This window comes from Adiantum capillus-veneris, chromosome 21 (assembly GCF_014529385.1).
Source record: "Adiantum capillus-veneris isolate H3 chromosome 21, ASM1452938v2, whole genome shotgun sequence".
Taxonomy (NCBI): domain Eukaryota; kingdom Viridiplantae; phylum Streptophyta; class Polypodiopsida; order Polypodiales; family Pteridaceae; genus Adiantum; species Adiantum capillus-veneris.
The window spans coordinates 138,371,227-138,389,051 of NC_140951.1; the positions used below are offsets into that span (position 1 = coordinate 138,371,227).

At 42.4% G+C, this 17,825-nt stretch overlaps 1 protein-coding gene across 1 annotated transcript; it reads right to left on the reverse strand.

The window, feature by feature from the left end:
• Positions 1-617: 617 nt before the first annotated feature.
• On the reverse strand, positions 618-8,860 carry LOC147431817 (uncharacterized). The gene is made up of 13 exons (XM_086494290.1): positions 8,675-8,860; positions 8,376-8,591; positions 6,973-7,089; positions 6,863-6,895; positions 6,228-6,362; positions 5,928-6,140; positions 5,067-5,199; positions 4,132-4,319; positions 3,706-3,849; positions 3,507-3,590; positions 2,890-3,159; positions 1,659-1,744; positions 618-1,547 (listed from the first exon to the last, which is right to left on the reverse strand). Exons 1-13 carry the CDS (start codon positions 8,714-8,716, stop codon positions 1,367-1,369), a joined length of 1,842 nt encoding a protein of 613 aa, XP_086350416.1. The 5' UTR covers positions 8,717-8,860; the 3' UTR covers positions 618-1,366.
• Positions 8,861-17,825: the final 8,965 nt, after the last annotated feature.

Genomic DNA, 17,825 nt, shown 5'->3' on the forward strand with positions numbered 1-17,825 from the left:
AACGTAAACTTAGACATAAACTTAAACGCAAAACAAAAATTTACTCTTGTACTTAACTCAAAAAATGCAATCCATAAATCTAATATAAATTAAAAGACACAAACCAAACACCTAGTATCAACATAAACAAAAAAGTACAAACCGAAAAAGTAAACTAAACTTAAACTCAAAAACGTAAACCGTAACTTAAGAACGCACACCGAAATGCAAACTTAAAATTAAACCGTAACCCTGAATCTGAACTTGCAACGTACACCGTAATTTTAAGTTTAAATCCACAATCTAAATCTAAACCATAAATTGTAAATCAAAACTTGAAATCGCAACAAAAAATCTAAAATTAAATCATAACCAGTGAGAACCTTCTTGTCCAAATTTGAGCCGGTCATTTTTCATTTTGAATAGGCTTTGGATAAAGCGAACCTATCTTTTCCCAAGCCCTGGTGCATAAATGCTTGTATTCAACTCTGTGTGTGGGTGTGTGTGTGTGTGTGGACAACTATACATCAAGGAAAGAGAGAGAGAGAGAGAGAGAGAGAGAGAGAGAGAGATGGTGTGCATTGTGAGGAAGGGGGGGGGAGAGAGAGAGAGAGAGAGTCAAAGAGAAAGAGACAAAGCTTATCTGCAACAAAGTTGGAGAAGGCAAACCGTATTTTTGCAGGAATAGCTCAAAATGAGCTTGTGGCTTAGCTCGAATTTTGTTTCTCTTTCATAGCGTCGATGTGCACGTCGCTTTCACAGTCGATATCAACGACATGCATATCGACGCTAATATCGATGTGTGAGAAATCTCCAAAAAACGTCCCACGTTGTGCGTCGATAGCATGAAGAACCATGCCACATGCCATATGTTCATAGGCTCATAGTTAGCGATGGAAAGAAGCGGTTGAATAGGGCATTCCTAGTGTTGACGTGTCGCCTTTTGAGTTGCAGCCTTCTGCAACAGCTGACGTGCCTAGCGTCCATCGGCTGCAGCTCTAATTACGGTGTATAATGAAAGTTTGACGGCCCAAATCTGCAGGCGCCCGACCCTGGACCCTTGACGGATCCCGGCTTTTAGTGTAAATTTCCTCGTTGAGAGAGAGAGAGAGAGGGAGAAGACCCAATTGCAGAGAGTTAAAAGAGTGCCGAGGAGGAGGAGATTCTACGGGAGCTTCATAGAGAGCTCATTGTATTAAGATGAAGTATAGTGCAAGTAGCCTTGCCCTTTAAGAGGGCTTCTATCATTATTGACGTGTTCATAGCACCAATCACAATTTCTTGCAGGATCAACAGGACGTAACAAAATTGGATATGGAATGATGCACAGCTTATGGAGGGGGAAGATTCTCGAGACTGACATGATGAACAGTGGTTTATATTGACATCAATGTAGCAATCTAAGCAACATCTCTTGCAAAAGAGTGGATGTTTTGGAATCCTTGGCACCTGCAAGTGCTCTATAAAGATGCCGCTCGATTGTCACCAACTCATGGAGAGTCATATCCACACCTGCCTTTCTCAACAAGTCGAAAATTTTGTCTGTCGAGGACAACGATGCAGTTTTCCTGTTGTAGAGAAAAGTATGTGGAAGCTTATCAGAAATGTGTTCCAATCTAGTTAAGAGTGCTCAAAATGCAGATCACTCGGTGAATTTCAAGCGATGTAGACCAACATACAATGTGAAATCAGCAGAGGATAATCCGCTCCTCAACGTTTGACATTCATTTTCGCTATTTGGAAGCTCCTTCAGTTGCTTTTCAAGCTGCAAACGAGAAGGAATGATTAACTCTTGTGCTTTGAAGAACTATGCATCCATGTTACATAAGATGATAGTGAGATGGATCTTTGAGGTCCTTGCATTTTTAAGCCCTCATTAAAGCACTTCGCAAGACCGTGTCACATTTGGTTGAAATTCCCCAAGCCCATATCAATACCAATCAGCCAAACCTTGTTGGAGTGGAGTCTGGTTGGAACTATTCGCTCCTCTTTGGTTTATGGAAAGTCACCGATCATGTTCTTGAAGCACTAAGGCATATGACAAACAGATCCAACAATTGTGACATCTTTTAGCACAATGAACTAGCTAGTCCCAGTTTTAACACAGTGGATTTAGTAGCGCTCTCAATGCTCCCAAAAACAAGGGGGAAAAGTCACAATGGCCTACATAAGAGGCTGAGACAGAAGAAGAAGAAGATAAATTTTAACCAAAAACAAGGGGGAAAAGTCACAATGGCCTACATAAGAGGCTGAGACAGAAGAAGAAGAAGATAAATTTTAACGTCGTAGGAACTCTCCTAAGAGACCTCAAAGATCTATCCGACGAGTCTTAAACCCAAGACCTGATACGCCAAGGGAACTTGGATAACCAATCTACAAGGCTTGGGTGATAGAAAGGTTATTCTAGTTTCCTCTTCTTCTTCTTCTTCTTCTTCTTCTCTCTCTCTCTCTCTCTCTCTCTCTCTCTCTCTCTCTCTCTCAATAGGAAAACAAATGTCAACTAGCTCTCATAGTGTCCAGCATGTACAGAGGATGATGCTTAGTTAATGCCCGTCTTACAAGAAAGAGGTTTGTTAACTTGTCATGTGGGCATTAATCAGGAAGCTTTATTCAACGGTCCACAATTGCTCCCAAGAGCTCCACGCCTTAGGCCGAACAGTGAACCGTCTCTTGTCCCTTGGCTCTGGCTCTAAAGACTTGAAAAGCATTTGGAGCAATGGTGGTGTTCAAAATGAATGTGATTTCCGACAAGCACTGTATTGGTGCCAAACAATGATTGCCTTTACCCAAGCTCATCACTGCTACATTGGTAAAACCTCAGCACAACTAGATTTTTTAGACTAAACATTCAACAAGCCTCAATTGAATATTCCTGACAATTAGTAAGCAAATAAGTAATGATGATTTTACCTTGGTCTTTACCAATGTATAGTCACTCATAGGATACTGTTCCTTATGATCCTCCATCCAATTTAGGGTCCATTCATCTGCTCGTAGAAGCTCGAAAATCCGATCATGAACATGGATTCTGGCACCAACAAACATGTCCTGTGGCTTATAGGGTCCTTTCCCATGCCACTTGGGAGGTGCTGGCTCACGTGATAGGAATTTGCCACCTTGGATTCCTGAGTTTCTGCAAGGCGGTTCATAGATAGAGATAGTATCATCTGCCAAGTAATACTGCAATAGACATGCAAAAATAGTCATCATCGGTGCTCATCTAAGCTCTTAGAGCATGTCCATTTCACAGCTTACGCTTAGATTGGTACACATATATATGACATTCTGGCATTGTGCTTGCATTAATTTTGTTCCACACCAATTTATAATATTGTCATCTGAAGATGAGTGCATCCTTGTCATGTACATTACACTCATCTTTCATGACTTGTATTTTGATGCATACCATACATTCACATGGATATGCAAGTGTGTGTTTGTGCACACATGCAGATGCACACACGCAAGCAGGCATGTATTGCATGCACATAGCGTATCAACTACCAATAGGTATAGGAATCGCTTGCCTGAAAGACAAAGAGTCGGCCAACATCTTGTGGAACCACCTTATGGTTCTCATCTTCTGCAAATCGAGCAGAAAAGCAAAGAACCTGAAAAAGAAAAGGCATCATGAGATTCTAACCGTCTTATTAGTCATGTCAAAAATTGAAAACCATTAGATGATTCTACTTTCATGACAAAAAGCCTGTGCAGTAAGGACTTTACTTTGCCATCCAGGCCTAGAATCTTGTTGAAATCCTTGTAAGGAGTCTTGGGGATTAAAGATATACAATTCTGCTTGCTATCCTCCTCACTACCAAATCCATTGTGAGGAGGCATTTCCATACGCGCCAATACTGGTGCTGGCTCCTACACATGTGCAATAGACATGAGTACGCTCTTGTTTCATTATCATGTCTCTCTTCCTTCATTGTACACACATGTAATCATTTTCAAAGAAAGCGTAGAAGCATTCATGAAACAATAGCATTTTTTTCATCTGGATGCTGCTAAGAATCTAAATCTAACTCCCCCTCAATTTTAGTGAGGTGAATCAGAGAGAGTGAAAAGTTATGTCTACAGAAAGTGCATGCCATAATTGGCACCATATACATTCGTGTGAACAATCAAGAAGGGATGGCATCTTGTCACCTGAACATCGACATGTTCAAGCATGTCATCTGGTATTTTGTACTTGGACTTGTAGAAGTTCCTCGTGAACTCATCACAATCATGCAGTAGCATATCTCGGTTATACACACGAATGTAGCTGCCCACATGCAAGTCCGTCTCCTTGTAGAAAGCACTCTTTGGAAAAGCATCTGAGCCCATGTTCTTGCCTTCAACAAATACAATGTATCAAGAAAACATCAAATTTTACTCTTCTCACTAGCAACTAATGTGTTATGATAAATTGAACGCGCTTGTGTGCATCACATGTATAGTATCAGCAAGAGGCCTTAACCTTACTGCTCATAAGAATCAGACGGTTTCCATATTCTTTAACCACAAATCTTGCTTTGGTGCTAGTCCATGCTCAGTACGTTTAGTTAACACCCCCCCACCAAAAGAAGGTTTCCATATTCTTTAACCACAAATCTTGCTTTGGTGCTAATCCATGCTCGGTACGTTTAGTTATCAACCCCCCCCCCCCCCCCCCCCCTTTTCTTCTTTAAGTAAACCAAAAAATTAAACACAAAGTGTGTGTGCAAACCATAGGCATTCCTAGTTAGGAGCATTAAGGAGATCATGAAAGGATCCTCCCATCCACACAAGCAAGATGGGTCACTTGCTTGTTCAAGGGCCCATCAATGCAAACACGTCATGCGAAAACAAGCTTCTGTTTTGAGAAAGTTGAAGGAACCATACCCAAAACTAAGAGGTTAGACGATACAAGCTTTATCAGTAGACAAGTATATGATCGATACAAAAGAGTACATTGTAAAAGATGGAAGTCACATTTTGAACACTCATCAAGGACTCGGTAGCATCTGGTCAAAGGGTAACTTTGCATTGTAAACAACATCATAACACAGTATTTTGAACACAGCAATGATTGGAATGTTCAATTTTAGCAGGTTACATACCAAGAAGATCAGATGGAATTTCACGAGGAAGTTGGCATCGCCTAAGCAACATGGGAAAGCTATGCCTTCCAGAATTGCGCTCATTGATCTCCAAAATCTCTATTGTGTCATCAGCTAAGAAGTAGTGCAATACCTATCCATCAAATTACATCATAGAAATAATCATACCTGTTCAAATGAGTTGTCATTATGTGGTAGCCCATCACAACAAAAAATCTCCACAAAATTCAAGACATCTAGAACGTTGAACCATGGTGAGTAATCCAGTGGATTGAGGACTTGCCCTGTTGAATGATAGTTTGAAGAAAATGCCCACTAAATGTTCTGGTGTTATTACATGGTTATGGGCATATTACATTACATTACCCTCCTGTTGCTTATCATGGGGAAAAGTGAAAGAGTACTCTCAGGTGTTGCAGCAATTGAACTGGCCTCCCATAAAGAGCACTTTGCTAGCGTGGAATGCTTGAAGATGAGCCATTTTCCTTGTCAGCACTGGCAATTAGCTGTTTTTTTGCTACAATAGGGGCCATAACTAAATGGAGGGCGGCGGGAGCCTCTTGCGACGAGCACACATGTGAGTCACATTTTTCATCCCCACATGTTGAAAGCCTGAAGCCTTGAGGACTTGCCAAGTACTTCATGCACATGACTCTCGACTCCAATACTACTAAATGCCAGGCTGAAGTTCATTGCAAATGCACATGTTGTACATCTACCCAAAAGAAAGCTCGTAAGAGGAAACATATCAAAAGTACAAACAAAATCCCATTGCACCAATTCTTTAAATAGAAACTGCAAATTAAACAAAACGTCTGTGTTAAAGATATACATGACTGAAGGAATGAGAAAACACTTTACATATGGCCGTCTATCGCCATAAACAGACTCTCGGTCATCCCATACAGCAAAAAAGCGCAGCACTTTGCCATCATTCTCCAAAAACTGCTTATTAGGAAAATCTTTATGAGTCCTTAGAGGGTGCTTTTTCAAACTCTCCTTGTAAGTAGATAACGGTTCTCCAGGAAAGTCTTCTTCACGGCCAATATTGAAACCATGCTTCAACAAATACCTCTGAAAAGACATCCAAAATCACATAAAGAATGAGCATATTTGCTATACCACAATCTTACTCAAGGAGTCGGAAAAAAAGATAGTTACCCTTGAAAAGGTGTCACAGGTACATATTCGGAAGGTTCTGTCATAGATCGTAATGTCTTCTCCTAGAGAAAAATCTGACACTGTAATGTATCCACCACCAGCTTTGGGTACTTTGTGGCGCTTGAGAAATGTGCCCTGCATGTATGATGTGGTTCAGACAGCAGGTTCGAAATGTTTCTTACAAGGCAGAAGGTTCTTAGGATAAACTTTTAGGCAGCTTTGAACATGACACGCAACATTCATGACTTAACCATGACAAAGGACAGCAAGGCACAACACCCCTAGTCCCCCTTACACCTGGTCAGTCATGCATTGCACTCTTGTGTTCATGAAATCGGACAAAAACCATTTTGACAATCGCTCTTTGGCCATTGAACCCAATGATTTCTTGAGCCTTCACTTTCCGTCAGCAGCAACTACACAATCTAGGCTTATATGAAAAACACTTAGGTTCACCACACCAAAAGCTTACAATCATTACTTGTCCTCCATAACTTATTGCTACACTGATAAAAAAACAGGTGATTGTGTGTGAAGGCTAGATCCATACTTTGTGAACTAACAACACAGTGTACATGGATAGAAGGCATTTCGATTTCTCTCCTTGACAGAGAGAAGACAAAGAGCTTACATACTTGAACAATTCCACTGTTCATTTGTCTTGGCTCCTGCGGTAAAAAAATATCAACTTTTAGAAAGTAGCGAACCCCCCAAGTAAAAGCTGAAGCTCCAAACAACGACTTACAGAAATATGAAGAGTGCCATCTTCTAGATAGAAGTAGATAGTGCATTTGCGGACCCGAAAATTCTCCTCTCGTCTCTCATCCACTGACTCTTTGAAGTAGCAGTAGAACCGCAAAACCTTGACAATTCAATAAGCACAATTCAGTTACAAGCTTGATGGCATTTTACAAATGAATAAAGAACAAAGTTGTTTGATTTTTCCTAAGCGTCTTTCCTGAAATTGTGCATGGCATAGAAGTAATTTACACCCTCTTTCAAAGATCATCAAGAATTGACAATAAGAGTCATGTTTGGTACAGAGGGCAGAAGATTAAAATGATAAGTCTATTCTGCCTGCAGGCGACCTTAAGTTTCTAGATCAGGTGTGCAAAAACATGTCACCATTGTGGAAAGGTAACCCTAAGACTATATCCACCTAAACTTCGTCACCATTAAAGCCCAGTAGAATTAATAATCAGATGATATTGCAACATCAGAGGCAATGATGGTGTGAAAAAAAAAAATTCATCTGAATATAAAAAAGCAAGGGTATAATCCATGGAGTGCACTTGTACCTGATGAAGAACATTTATGTGGTTACTTGTTCCAATTGAACATCCTGCATTAGAGCTTTATCGTGTGCATGCACCATCACATAATGTGGGAAGAGCTCTTAAATGAGCTAGGCCAGTAAGAGTGGAGACCAATGGTTGAGTATAGCATTAAGGTGCTGATTAGACACTGGTTTATGGTGATGAGTGGACTAATCCTGAAAAACCCTACTCTGCACCCCATTCCTGATGCTTGCCCTCCCTTGCTGCTGGATCGAGTTTGTCTCTGCTGCTGCATTGATGATTAACAAACAGCTGTCATCAGATTCCACAGGCACCTTCTGCATTATGCACCGTCAATGATCGGGGATCAGCCTGGAAGCTTTCTCTTTGAATACAAAGATTGTGGGGTCAAAGAGGATGCAGTTGACGAGATATACAAGCAACACCTTCATAAAAATAGAAGTGTTCACACCTCCTTTCCAGACAACTCCAAATTTCAATGTGGGAAATGGCATTCTATATATCTCTGGACTTTGTAATACCATGGATTGTTTCGCTTGTATGCAAGCAATCCAAATCACAACTGGCATTTCGAACTGCCCCACATGTGCAGGAGGTAGGTAGAAGTCCAGGATACGTGATAAAAGAGGTAGATTGCATGGGCGCTCTCTTCAGAATAGTCATTTGATTGCTCACTTGGAAAAGTCCCACTCCACTAAATGATGAATGCAAAGAGCAAGAACAGTTGTCTATGTTTTGAAAGGATAAATACATGCGTAAGTGCTACTCATGCATGTCACTGTTTGAAGGCACTACTTGCACATACCAGTACGAGCAGCATATCTCATTTTAAAGCAGACGGTCCACACACCTGACGATCATATTTGAGCCATTTCGGGGCAGGCAATTCATCTGCAGCAGAGCGAGTGGGATTCCCATCCTCATCCACGGCTTCATGATCAGCATCGTAGTAGTCTTTGAGGCTTTCTGCCAATGCAATGCGTTGCTTGTGCCGCACCTCTGGATCCCTAACTTCTGGGTACCCATCTGAGAAATTGAGGTTCTGAGACTTCTTGCGTGGTTGCTCCTGCCAAGACCACCATCAACTCTCATACATCGCAAACACTCTCTCTCTCTCTCTCTCTCTCTCTCTCTCTCTCTCTCTCTCACCGGCGGATGACAGAAGGAAAAGGCGGGTAAGTCGCCCGCCATAGCCGGGCGAGATCAGCGTGGCAGAGGGAAAAGCAGAGGGAAAGGGAAGCAGAAGTAAAGACGCCAAGAGATCCAAGAAGGCGCCATTCCGCCTCCTCTCCTCCTTCAACCCAGCCGTTACCCAGCCATTGACCCAAAATAACACAACCCAAAACTCACCATTGGCCCAATATTTTGTCATAAATTCCCAAAGTGCCCTTCAAATTTTCGAAAATTCCCAAAATACCCCTGGTTGTGATATTAAATTTCTCCAAAGATTAAAAAATTTGTAGCTTTTTGTTAGAAGACTCATTGCTTATCAATATAAGATGCTAAATCCAGAATTTGGGTTGATTATGTAGGCTTTGGAGATGAATTGCTTCATTATCTTTAGATATAATTGCCTTTTCTTGCGAGGTAATTTGTGGCAAATTACATGATAAGCATGCAAAACGGATCTCAATTATAAAAAAGGAATCAAGATTAAAAAATCTTGAACAATCCAATCAAAATAGATACAAAGGTATTTTGGGAATTATCTGAGGGGTATTTTGGAAATTTCCACAAATTAGAGGGATATTTTGGTAATTTTCCCTTTTAACAATGACCTCGTACATTTATTGGCACTGGCCGCTTGCATGTAGTTATATAGTGGTGGAGCCTATCAAATGTTGTACACAATTTTGAAACTATTTTAAGGTGTTGCTTGTAGTAATAAAAATAGTGTTGGCGTAAATAAAGATTTGGCGATAGCAGCAGCGCAAAGAGCCTCGAGCAGAACAAGAGCAAGAAGGAGCACAAGATATGTCCATTGCAAGTTCATCACTACAATTGAGAGAGAGAGAGAGAGAGAGAGAGAGAGAGAGAGAGAGAGAGAGAGAGAGAGAGAGAAATAAAATGAAATGAAATGTAATATTAACGTCTTCAAAAGGCCATAGTGACCTATGAGACCAGAAAGTTACAAGGTGGTGGATCTGATACAAAAGTTAGAGTAACAAAATAACCTAACAACAGTACAAAACAAAGATATATATTATGGGATTCTAGATTGGTCGATGTGAGCTAAGCCGAAAACTAAGCAAAAAAGGGCAGCTAGTTGGGATAGCCGAATCACAAAAGATCTAGCATCGGTCGTTGGCAAATCTCATCAATTTCCTGCATGGTTAGTAGTCTGACCGGGCGTCGTGCATGCCTGGCCAGCGTGCTCTGAATCTTTTGACGTAGCCTCCGTCGATGCTGTGTAGTCCTCCGCAGTCGTGGGCGCCTGGATTTCCCCAGTTCAATCGCTCGGTCAATCAGTGTGCCTCTGGTGTGAGATGGTGGGGAGCTCTGCTGTGGGAGTGGCTCTTGCGGATGTCCCGTGTCTGCAAGAGAGAGAGAGAGAGAGAGAGAGAGAGAGATTCTAGTAATTGCAACCTTACTAGATCTCAGTAGTGTTGGGGTGTGTGACACATCTGCACCACCACAAGTGAACACTATCTAGTTTGGAATCCTACACACTTAACATCACTGATCATCAGATAAACTCTCTCAAGTCTATAAAAGAAGCCTGAAGCCACACTTTGTATTTAATTTACATCCATGCACTAGCCATCTACTTTGTATCCACTATTTGAATATTAGTTTACCATTAATCTAATCATGCTTTGCTATTTGTATTAGTGTCAATCTCTCTCTCTCTATTCTCTCTTGTAATTAGCTCTTTAATCACATCATGAACGGTTCGCTAACGTTTCTTCCATAATCACCATTCCTTTCATGTGGTATCAGAGCCGACGGTTCTACACCTAGGCCAATTATTCACTATTATATTCATTTTTTTTATAATCCCACTCCCTAATCATTGTAAGTACTAATCGTTTGGGCACGCTCTTGGAAATACCAATGAGCCACTACGCTTCTTGATTTGTGGCACTTTTGATAAGTGGATTTCAATAATTGTGTGCATGTGCATTTCTTGTTTTGCTCATTGTGCTCATTTTCAGCCTATTTCATTGCTTCATAACTATCAGTAGAGTCATCCTTACTCTAAGAAACTCGTGTGTGTGAGAAGGCCCTGACGAAAGCTTTTCATTGAGTCTAAGTACAATAATTTTGGGAGGGATTAAGCCTTGTTGCCGCTAAGTGGAAGTGCATAAGATTTTTCTTTGAAGCTTCTTTGTTTTCCCTGCACAACAGCGCAACAACTCAAAAGAATTGTGTGTGTGTGTGTGTGTGTGTGTGTGTGTGTGTGTGGAGAGCATTTAATGCTTGAAGCATATTTGGGAAAAAATCTTCAACAAACTCCACATTGCCAAAAGACATGGGAAAAGCTTCCTATTCTAAGGGGTCTTTGAATTTCAAATGGGACACAAATGTCATACTTTTGAAAAATTGGGCGTTGGCAATTTGGCACACAAAGGCCACCCAGTAGCAGAACTAAGAAAAGCGCCAAATTGCACCCTATAGCCAGAGCGGGTCCGCCACTCACGGCTCACGACGGCAATCGACTAATCTGTAGCTTGCCTACATGCTGTCGCTCCTACTCAACCTCACAACAATCATTCGGCACTTAGTTCTACTGCTTGCTACCTTATGAAAAAAGCTCAACGACATCTGCGCTCAAATCTGCACTACCTATAGTTGTGGTGCTTCAGCCTGTTTTCACTCGCCTCATAACCTGGGGTTCACGCATGCAACGAGCATCATTGTGTGGCTAAAGTTCTTATCAAGTTGCTACTTGATGCTGCCAAATTGAGGCATTTAAGCATGTGTTCCCACAATGTTATAGTCGAGTCTTATCTCTCTAAAAGGGAAGTGTTCTAGTGGCTTTTGAATCTCAAGTTATTATCATTATTCCCGACCTACAAAAGGTTTGATCCCACTGCCAATGGCACGCATTCCCACAACAGTCGAGCAAGAAATGATTATCCTATTTCAAAAATCTAGTCGCATAATTTTGCCTTGTTACTAATGTTCACTCCTCGCTACCTAACTATATACAGAGGGCTTCTATTCTGAAACAATCACAAAAGCATACTCATCATCGTCATCATTAGTTGTGTTCTTTTCTTGCCTGTCAAAACTCCAGCCACTGGAAGGGTCCAATAATGCAAGGAATTAAATGTGTGCAGAGGAGTAGCTCGCTAGAGTCGCTTCTTTCTCATGCTCTTACCTCTGGTTCAAAAGATTACAACAAACAAAACAAGAAATTGCTCGCCTGATGCACCAATTGAACTAGCTGGTTCACATGCCATACTTGATGTCTTTGATCTTTGCTTACTAACCTATAGACGACTTCTTCTAAACGTAGCACATTCTCTAGTGGATCTTCAACCTCGACTATTTCTACATGTTGCAAAGTGCTCTCCATCACAATAGCACCCCAATTTGGGCTCTGCTATAGTATGCGACCAGAATTTGACAAGTTCAAGTCCTTAGGCTCGTCGAGATGTTATAAAGTGCTCCCACCAAATAGTTTCCCATTTTCTTCCATCATGTGGAAATTCTAGCTGTTTGGTGCAGCTTTGATGTCGTAGGGACGCTCGTACTATTGCAAATATTCATCCTCCCAGCACAAATTGTGTCTGCATTTTTATAGCAAAGCAGAGGTGGAAGGTCGATGAGCTCTACATCAAAGCTTTCCATATCAAGACCAAGCAGAAGGCTGAGCATGCAGTTCATGTGCACCAATGACCAATGCAAAGCTCTCCATATTTAGTTGACCTTATTGTGCTTGAGTATTGTTGAGGTCCATAAGACTGATTTGGCAAGATGCTAGTGGACCAAAATCCGATGAACTATCCATTAGGGCGATTTTGAGGCCTCTGTTTTGAAGGGGATCGGGGAGCACCACAGACAGAGAGTGAGAGAGAGAGAAGGAGACACACACACAATGCGGGTGGGGAGACTGTGAAGTGGCAGCTCCCCCCTATACAGTATACTCACTATAAGTATAGGGTAACAGTGGGCGGGCGCCCATGACCTGGGCGACCGGTCAAGGCACATAGGCCTTAACCCCAACAACCTCCCACTTAAAGGCCAATGTGCCTTTAAGCAAGATCTACTAGTGTACAACTAATAGAAGGTGAGATATTCTCTCAACCTATGCCCACTGACTCTCGATGAGCTAGTGCATCCGGCTCTACTGATAGACAAACATCCCGCTGCGGAAGCCACACAGAGCTAGCTCCAAGCTCTGCAAATAATCTACAAGAGCTCATGCACTCCTGCAAGTATCGGTCCAATACCTGCAAACCTCCCCTATGCTCTATGCGAAGATCAGTCATCGAACAACTAATCAACCCTGCTGCAAATGCTCCCACTGCAGCTGCTATGTCAGGCCTCGAGATCAGCATCTCGTACATGAGGGCACTGAACGTTGATGCAACCCTGGCAACCTCTGCCACCTCCAACTCAGAACTCAACTCATGGAAATCCTATTCCCTATCATAGAGACCATGGCACTCTGACTCCGAGCTCTGGAGTGACTCCTCGTGCCCACCACATATCACATGTGTACCAAGAGTATCCATCTGTCCTGAATCTGCATCAAGCTCTGGCATAAGCATATCAAGAAATGACTCCACAATAGCCGACATCTCAGAATCCATGTGAGTCATCTCTGTCATCACCTCTGATGACACATCTTGCTATGACTCACTAGAGCTATCCCGCTCTACTTGTGAATCCATAGATGCAACCTGCACAACAAGGTCACTGCTCTGCACTCCATGCAAAGCATCCTGCAACCCACAAGCAAAAGAGACTCGCCTGCTCTCTCGCTCTCTACCTGGCTGCATGATCACAGAGACAACACCGTCTCTCCCGTGATCCACATGCAATGGGTAACCTGTACCACTCCTAGCACCTCTCGCAATCACTAGCGAACCCAAATGCATCACAAAATCTCGCTCTCGTAGCGAAATCTGACATCCACAATCTCTAAGCTGACCAATCGAGATCAAACTCACTGTCAAATCTGGTACATAGCGCACATGTCGTAACAAGTAAGATGCACTCGGTAATGACAGTCTCACATCTCCTACACTTGCTATCGCATGCACCGATCCATCGGTCAAACGTACACTGCCAAGCATCCCGCTAGAATAGCTACAAAACCATTCACGATGAGGCGTGACATGAAACATAGCATCTGCATCTAGCAACCACTGCGAAGGAAGTGCACTATCCACATGTATAGCATCTCGTGCATAGCTCGAGGTAAAAGTGACATCCCCGTCACTAGTATACTCCGACACTACATCTGCCTCAACTGTCAAAGCAACTGAGTCCATGGAATCACTACATACATCTCTGAGACTGCCATGTCTCCTACGATGTCGCATACGATGAAAACAACGTCGTCTAACGTGTCCAGAATGACCACAATACCAACATATCACCTGTCGGCGTACTCGTGAATGTACATGTCTCACACGAGTCCTTGATGAGTCAGATCTATCATACATATCATGTAATCTGTGCCAAAGTGCTCTCGAAGTAGTCTCATACATAACAAGAACATATACAGATTCTGCAAGGTGCAAAGAGAGCGTAGATAGTGCCATCTCCTCTAGCTCCTGCCACTGATCTTCAGACATGTTTGAAGGCCTATCTGCATCACCACTCAATGGTCGATGCAACCCTCGCTGTGTCAGTGCATCAAGCATACAATCTCTCCATGCCGCAAAGTTTGACCCATCAAACACGCGCATCTGTGAGAGGTCACAATCTGATCAATCACCTATCTCTGCCATGAGCACAAGTAGCAAGCTAGATAGCAAAACCACCTCACCAACAACACCTGTAAACTGTCTACAAATATGGCTAGAAACACAATGTAAAACCTGTGAGACACACTCCAAAATAGAGCTCCCGCAATGTCAATACAAGCCTCGCCTGTTGTAGTATCACACTGGAATCTGTGAGCTAATCACCAAGCCCACACTGTGCGGCATTGATGCATACACACGCACAAATCTCCCACCTACAGAGAACACCGCACGCAAATGGTGAGTGCAACCCGCAATCTGTACCTAGATCGCATAAATGATACGCATAAAACTCCTGGGAAAATTTCGCCAGATTTTCGACGCACAATGGCTATCAACACAAAATAACCATTGTCCTGCAAGCTCAATACAATAAGCAATCAATGTGCATCAAACTACACTCAACATACATGCATAAGCTCTGCAAAACTATGGCAAACAATGCTCGAGATCACAAGACTCTCCCACCTGAGAGCAAACCACTGTCTCAAGCAAAGAAAGATACACAACTCCTTACTCTTGCGAGAGTGGATACAAAAACACAAAACTGTGTCCAAACTGACAAAACCTGTCAAAGTTAGAGTAAACACTCGATCACAAACTATGGCGAGAATCTGGGAAAAATCCGACAGAATTTCCACTGAAAACTGAGCAAAAAACTCAAGTACAATCTCTACCATAAACCATAACACTACTCAATGCCAATGAGTAGAAATGCCAAAATGGCTCCACATTTTCATATACAATGGCAATCCGCACTCAACGTACATCAACGGAGTGACCGTGCATAAGCAAGCGCCAAAAGATTTGCAATCCGGAAACTTGATCAATGCGAAAACAATGCTCTCAAGAGAGCTCACCGGCACTTGAAAGTGCTCGCCAAAATGCATGTATAATGGGCATCAACCATGCGCCATAACCATATGCAAACCATCCGCAAAGACCATGAATCCAAGCACAAAATCACTACCAAAGTATCCTGTGAAAACCAGTGAAAGAAGCTCCACCTGTGTGTTCCAAAAAACTGCGTCTCTCAAGAGACTGCCTCGGTGGTGTGTAAACGCCTCCGTACCTCGTTGCCCAAGTCTACCAAAAAACCCTCAAACCACAAGCTTAACACAAGCTGCAATTGCATCTTCAGCTCAACATTTATGCACTCAATTTCAAGCATCTCCCGTGCTTCCAAAAGTGCATTAAACTCGCACACAATGCGACAACAGAAAATCTAGAATTTCTATATACAGTCAGTCTGAGCTGAATATCAACAAAACGGTGAGGAATTTGCAAAAAGTTTCTTCTGCAAAGTTGTAGACCACGTCGAAACGGATGGGTGGCTAGTACAGAATTCTCAGATCTTCATTTTACAAGGAGAAAAACAAATCTGAAAACAGTGCTGCTGCGCACACAGTTTTTAGGGCAGCACCTTCACTTACACACAATCTTCCACACTCCTTTCTGAGCTTCCACAAGAGCATACATCACTCTCAACTGAGCTCACAAGCTCCCATTGCATTCTCACAAAGCTTCCAAGCTTTCTTAATCTCTCTACTGTCGAGAGCGAGCGAGCTATCGCCTCGAAGCTCTCAAAGCCGTCGTGCTCTCCGCGGTCACCATAGCTCTAATACCAATTGAAGGGGATCGGGGAGCACCACAGACGGAGAGTGAGAGAGAGAGAGAAGGAGACACACACACAATGCAGGTGGGGAGACTGTGAAGTGGCAACTCCCCCTATATAGTATACCCACTTTCTGAGCTTCCACAAGAGCATACATCACTCTCAACTGAGCTCACAAGCTCCCATTGCATTCTCACAAAGCTTCCAAGCTTTCTTAATCTCTCTACTGTCGAGAGCGAGCGAGCTATCGCCTCGAAGCTCTCAAAGCCGTCATGCTCTCTGCGGTCACCATAGCTGTGATACCAATTGAAGGGGATCGGGGAGCACTACAGACGGAGAGTGAGAGAGAGAGAAGGAGACACACACACAATGCGGGTGGGGAGACTGTGAAGTGGCAGCTCCCCCTATACAGTATACTCACTATAAGTATAGGGTAACAGTGGGCGGGCGCCCATGACCTGGCGATCGGTCAAGGCACATAGGCCTTAACCCCAACATGTTTTGCCTTTTAACGTTAAGGGGTGGACATTGACCATATACCTAATCAACTTTTCCCTTACCCACCAAACATGGTTGTGGGTGTAGCAATTCCTATTGATCTGGCAAAAAAAGATTAGTGTGCTAGCTCTCAGAGAGAACATTTCAAGTAACAACTACATTTATATGGTCAAATGCTTACTCTAATATCCTTTTTGGGGTTGCAAGAGGTATAGTCAACCACTAGCATTGCATTTGTTATCACTCTCCATCCACATGAGAAAGCCTCCTCCTACAAGGGTGGCTGCACAAACACAAGGGGAAGCATAAATACACTATTTGAAAATGTATTTACTTACAACCTACGAGAACCATACCTTCACATTTAAGATTTGCATGTCATCCATGAGCTTTGTGATGGGAGGACAATGCTCAATTGCCTCTATCAACCTTGAGAGGCAGCTCTGTTTAGAAAGATCCAAAGCATTGGCTTAACCAAAGACAAAAAAACTGAAAGTGGGAGCATTGGCTAAAGTATTTGATATTTATACTTACATCCTAGCCATTCCATGGTGACCCTCAAGAGAGTTCAATATGAAACATGTCTTATCAGTGATATCAATTGCAATAAGACTCCAGTGTGAGCTGTGGTGGCAAGACCACTGGACATTGTCAAAATCCTCAAAGATGAAAAACTCAAACTGAGCTAGAAAGTAGAAAAACATACCTCTCATGGCAGAAGCAGAGAAGGAGCTCACAAGTCTCAAAATAAATAGAGTCATTGATCTCCTTTTGTTGGTCTTTGAGAATGTCAATAGACTCAACATCTAGGGAAATATAATCTTTCCTTTGAAGAAGGTCGTCCTCTAAGAAGGTAGCCACCGTGAATCCATTTGGATTGACACTTCTCAACAATGAAGGTTGTTGAGCTCTCCCTAAGATCCTTTGTTTCCGGCTCCTCCCTATCAACTTTCATCTCCTCCCCTTTTTTTAGAACATCCTCCTCCTCTATGATTTCCTCAATCACCACGTTAGGCTCTTTTTCCTTTCTTGATGGGTTTTCTCATCTTGAAGAGGTACTCGTTCAAGATTTTTTTTGAATCTATGGCTTAATCTCCTCAAGATAATCATAACCTTGTCCATAAGTGTGACCCTGTGAGAGTGGGCTACACATATGTATGCATCTTGGAAGAGCTCAATTAAAAAGTCTTTAGCAATGTCCTGCATACATGCTAAGGAACCCCTTGTCCACCTCATATCAATCTTAAACCACTCTGCTATTTGC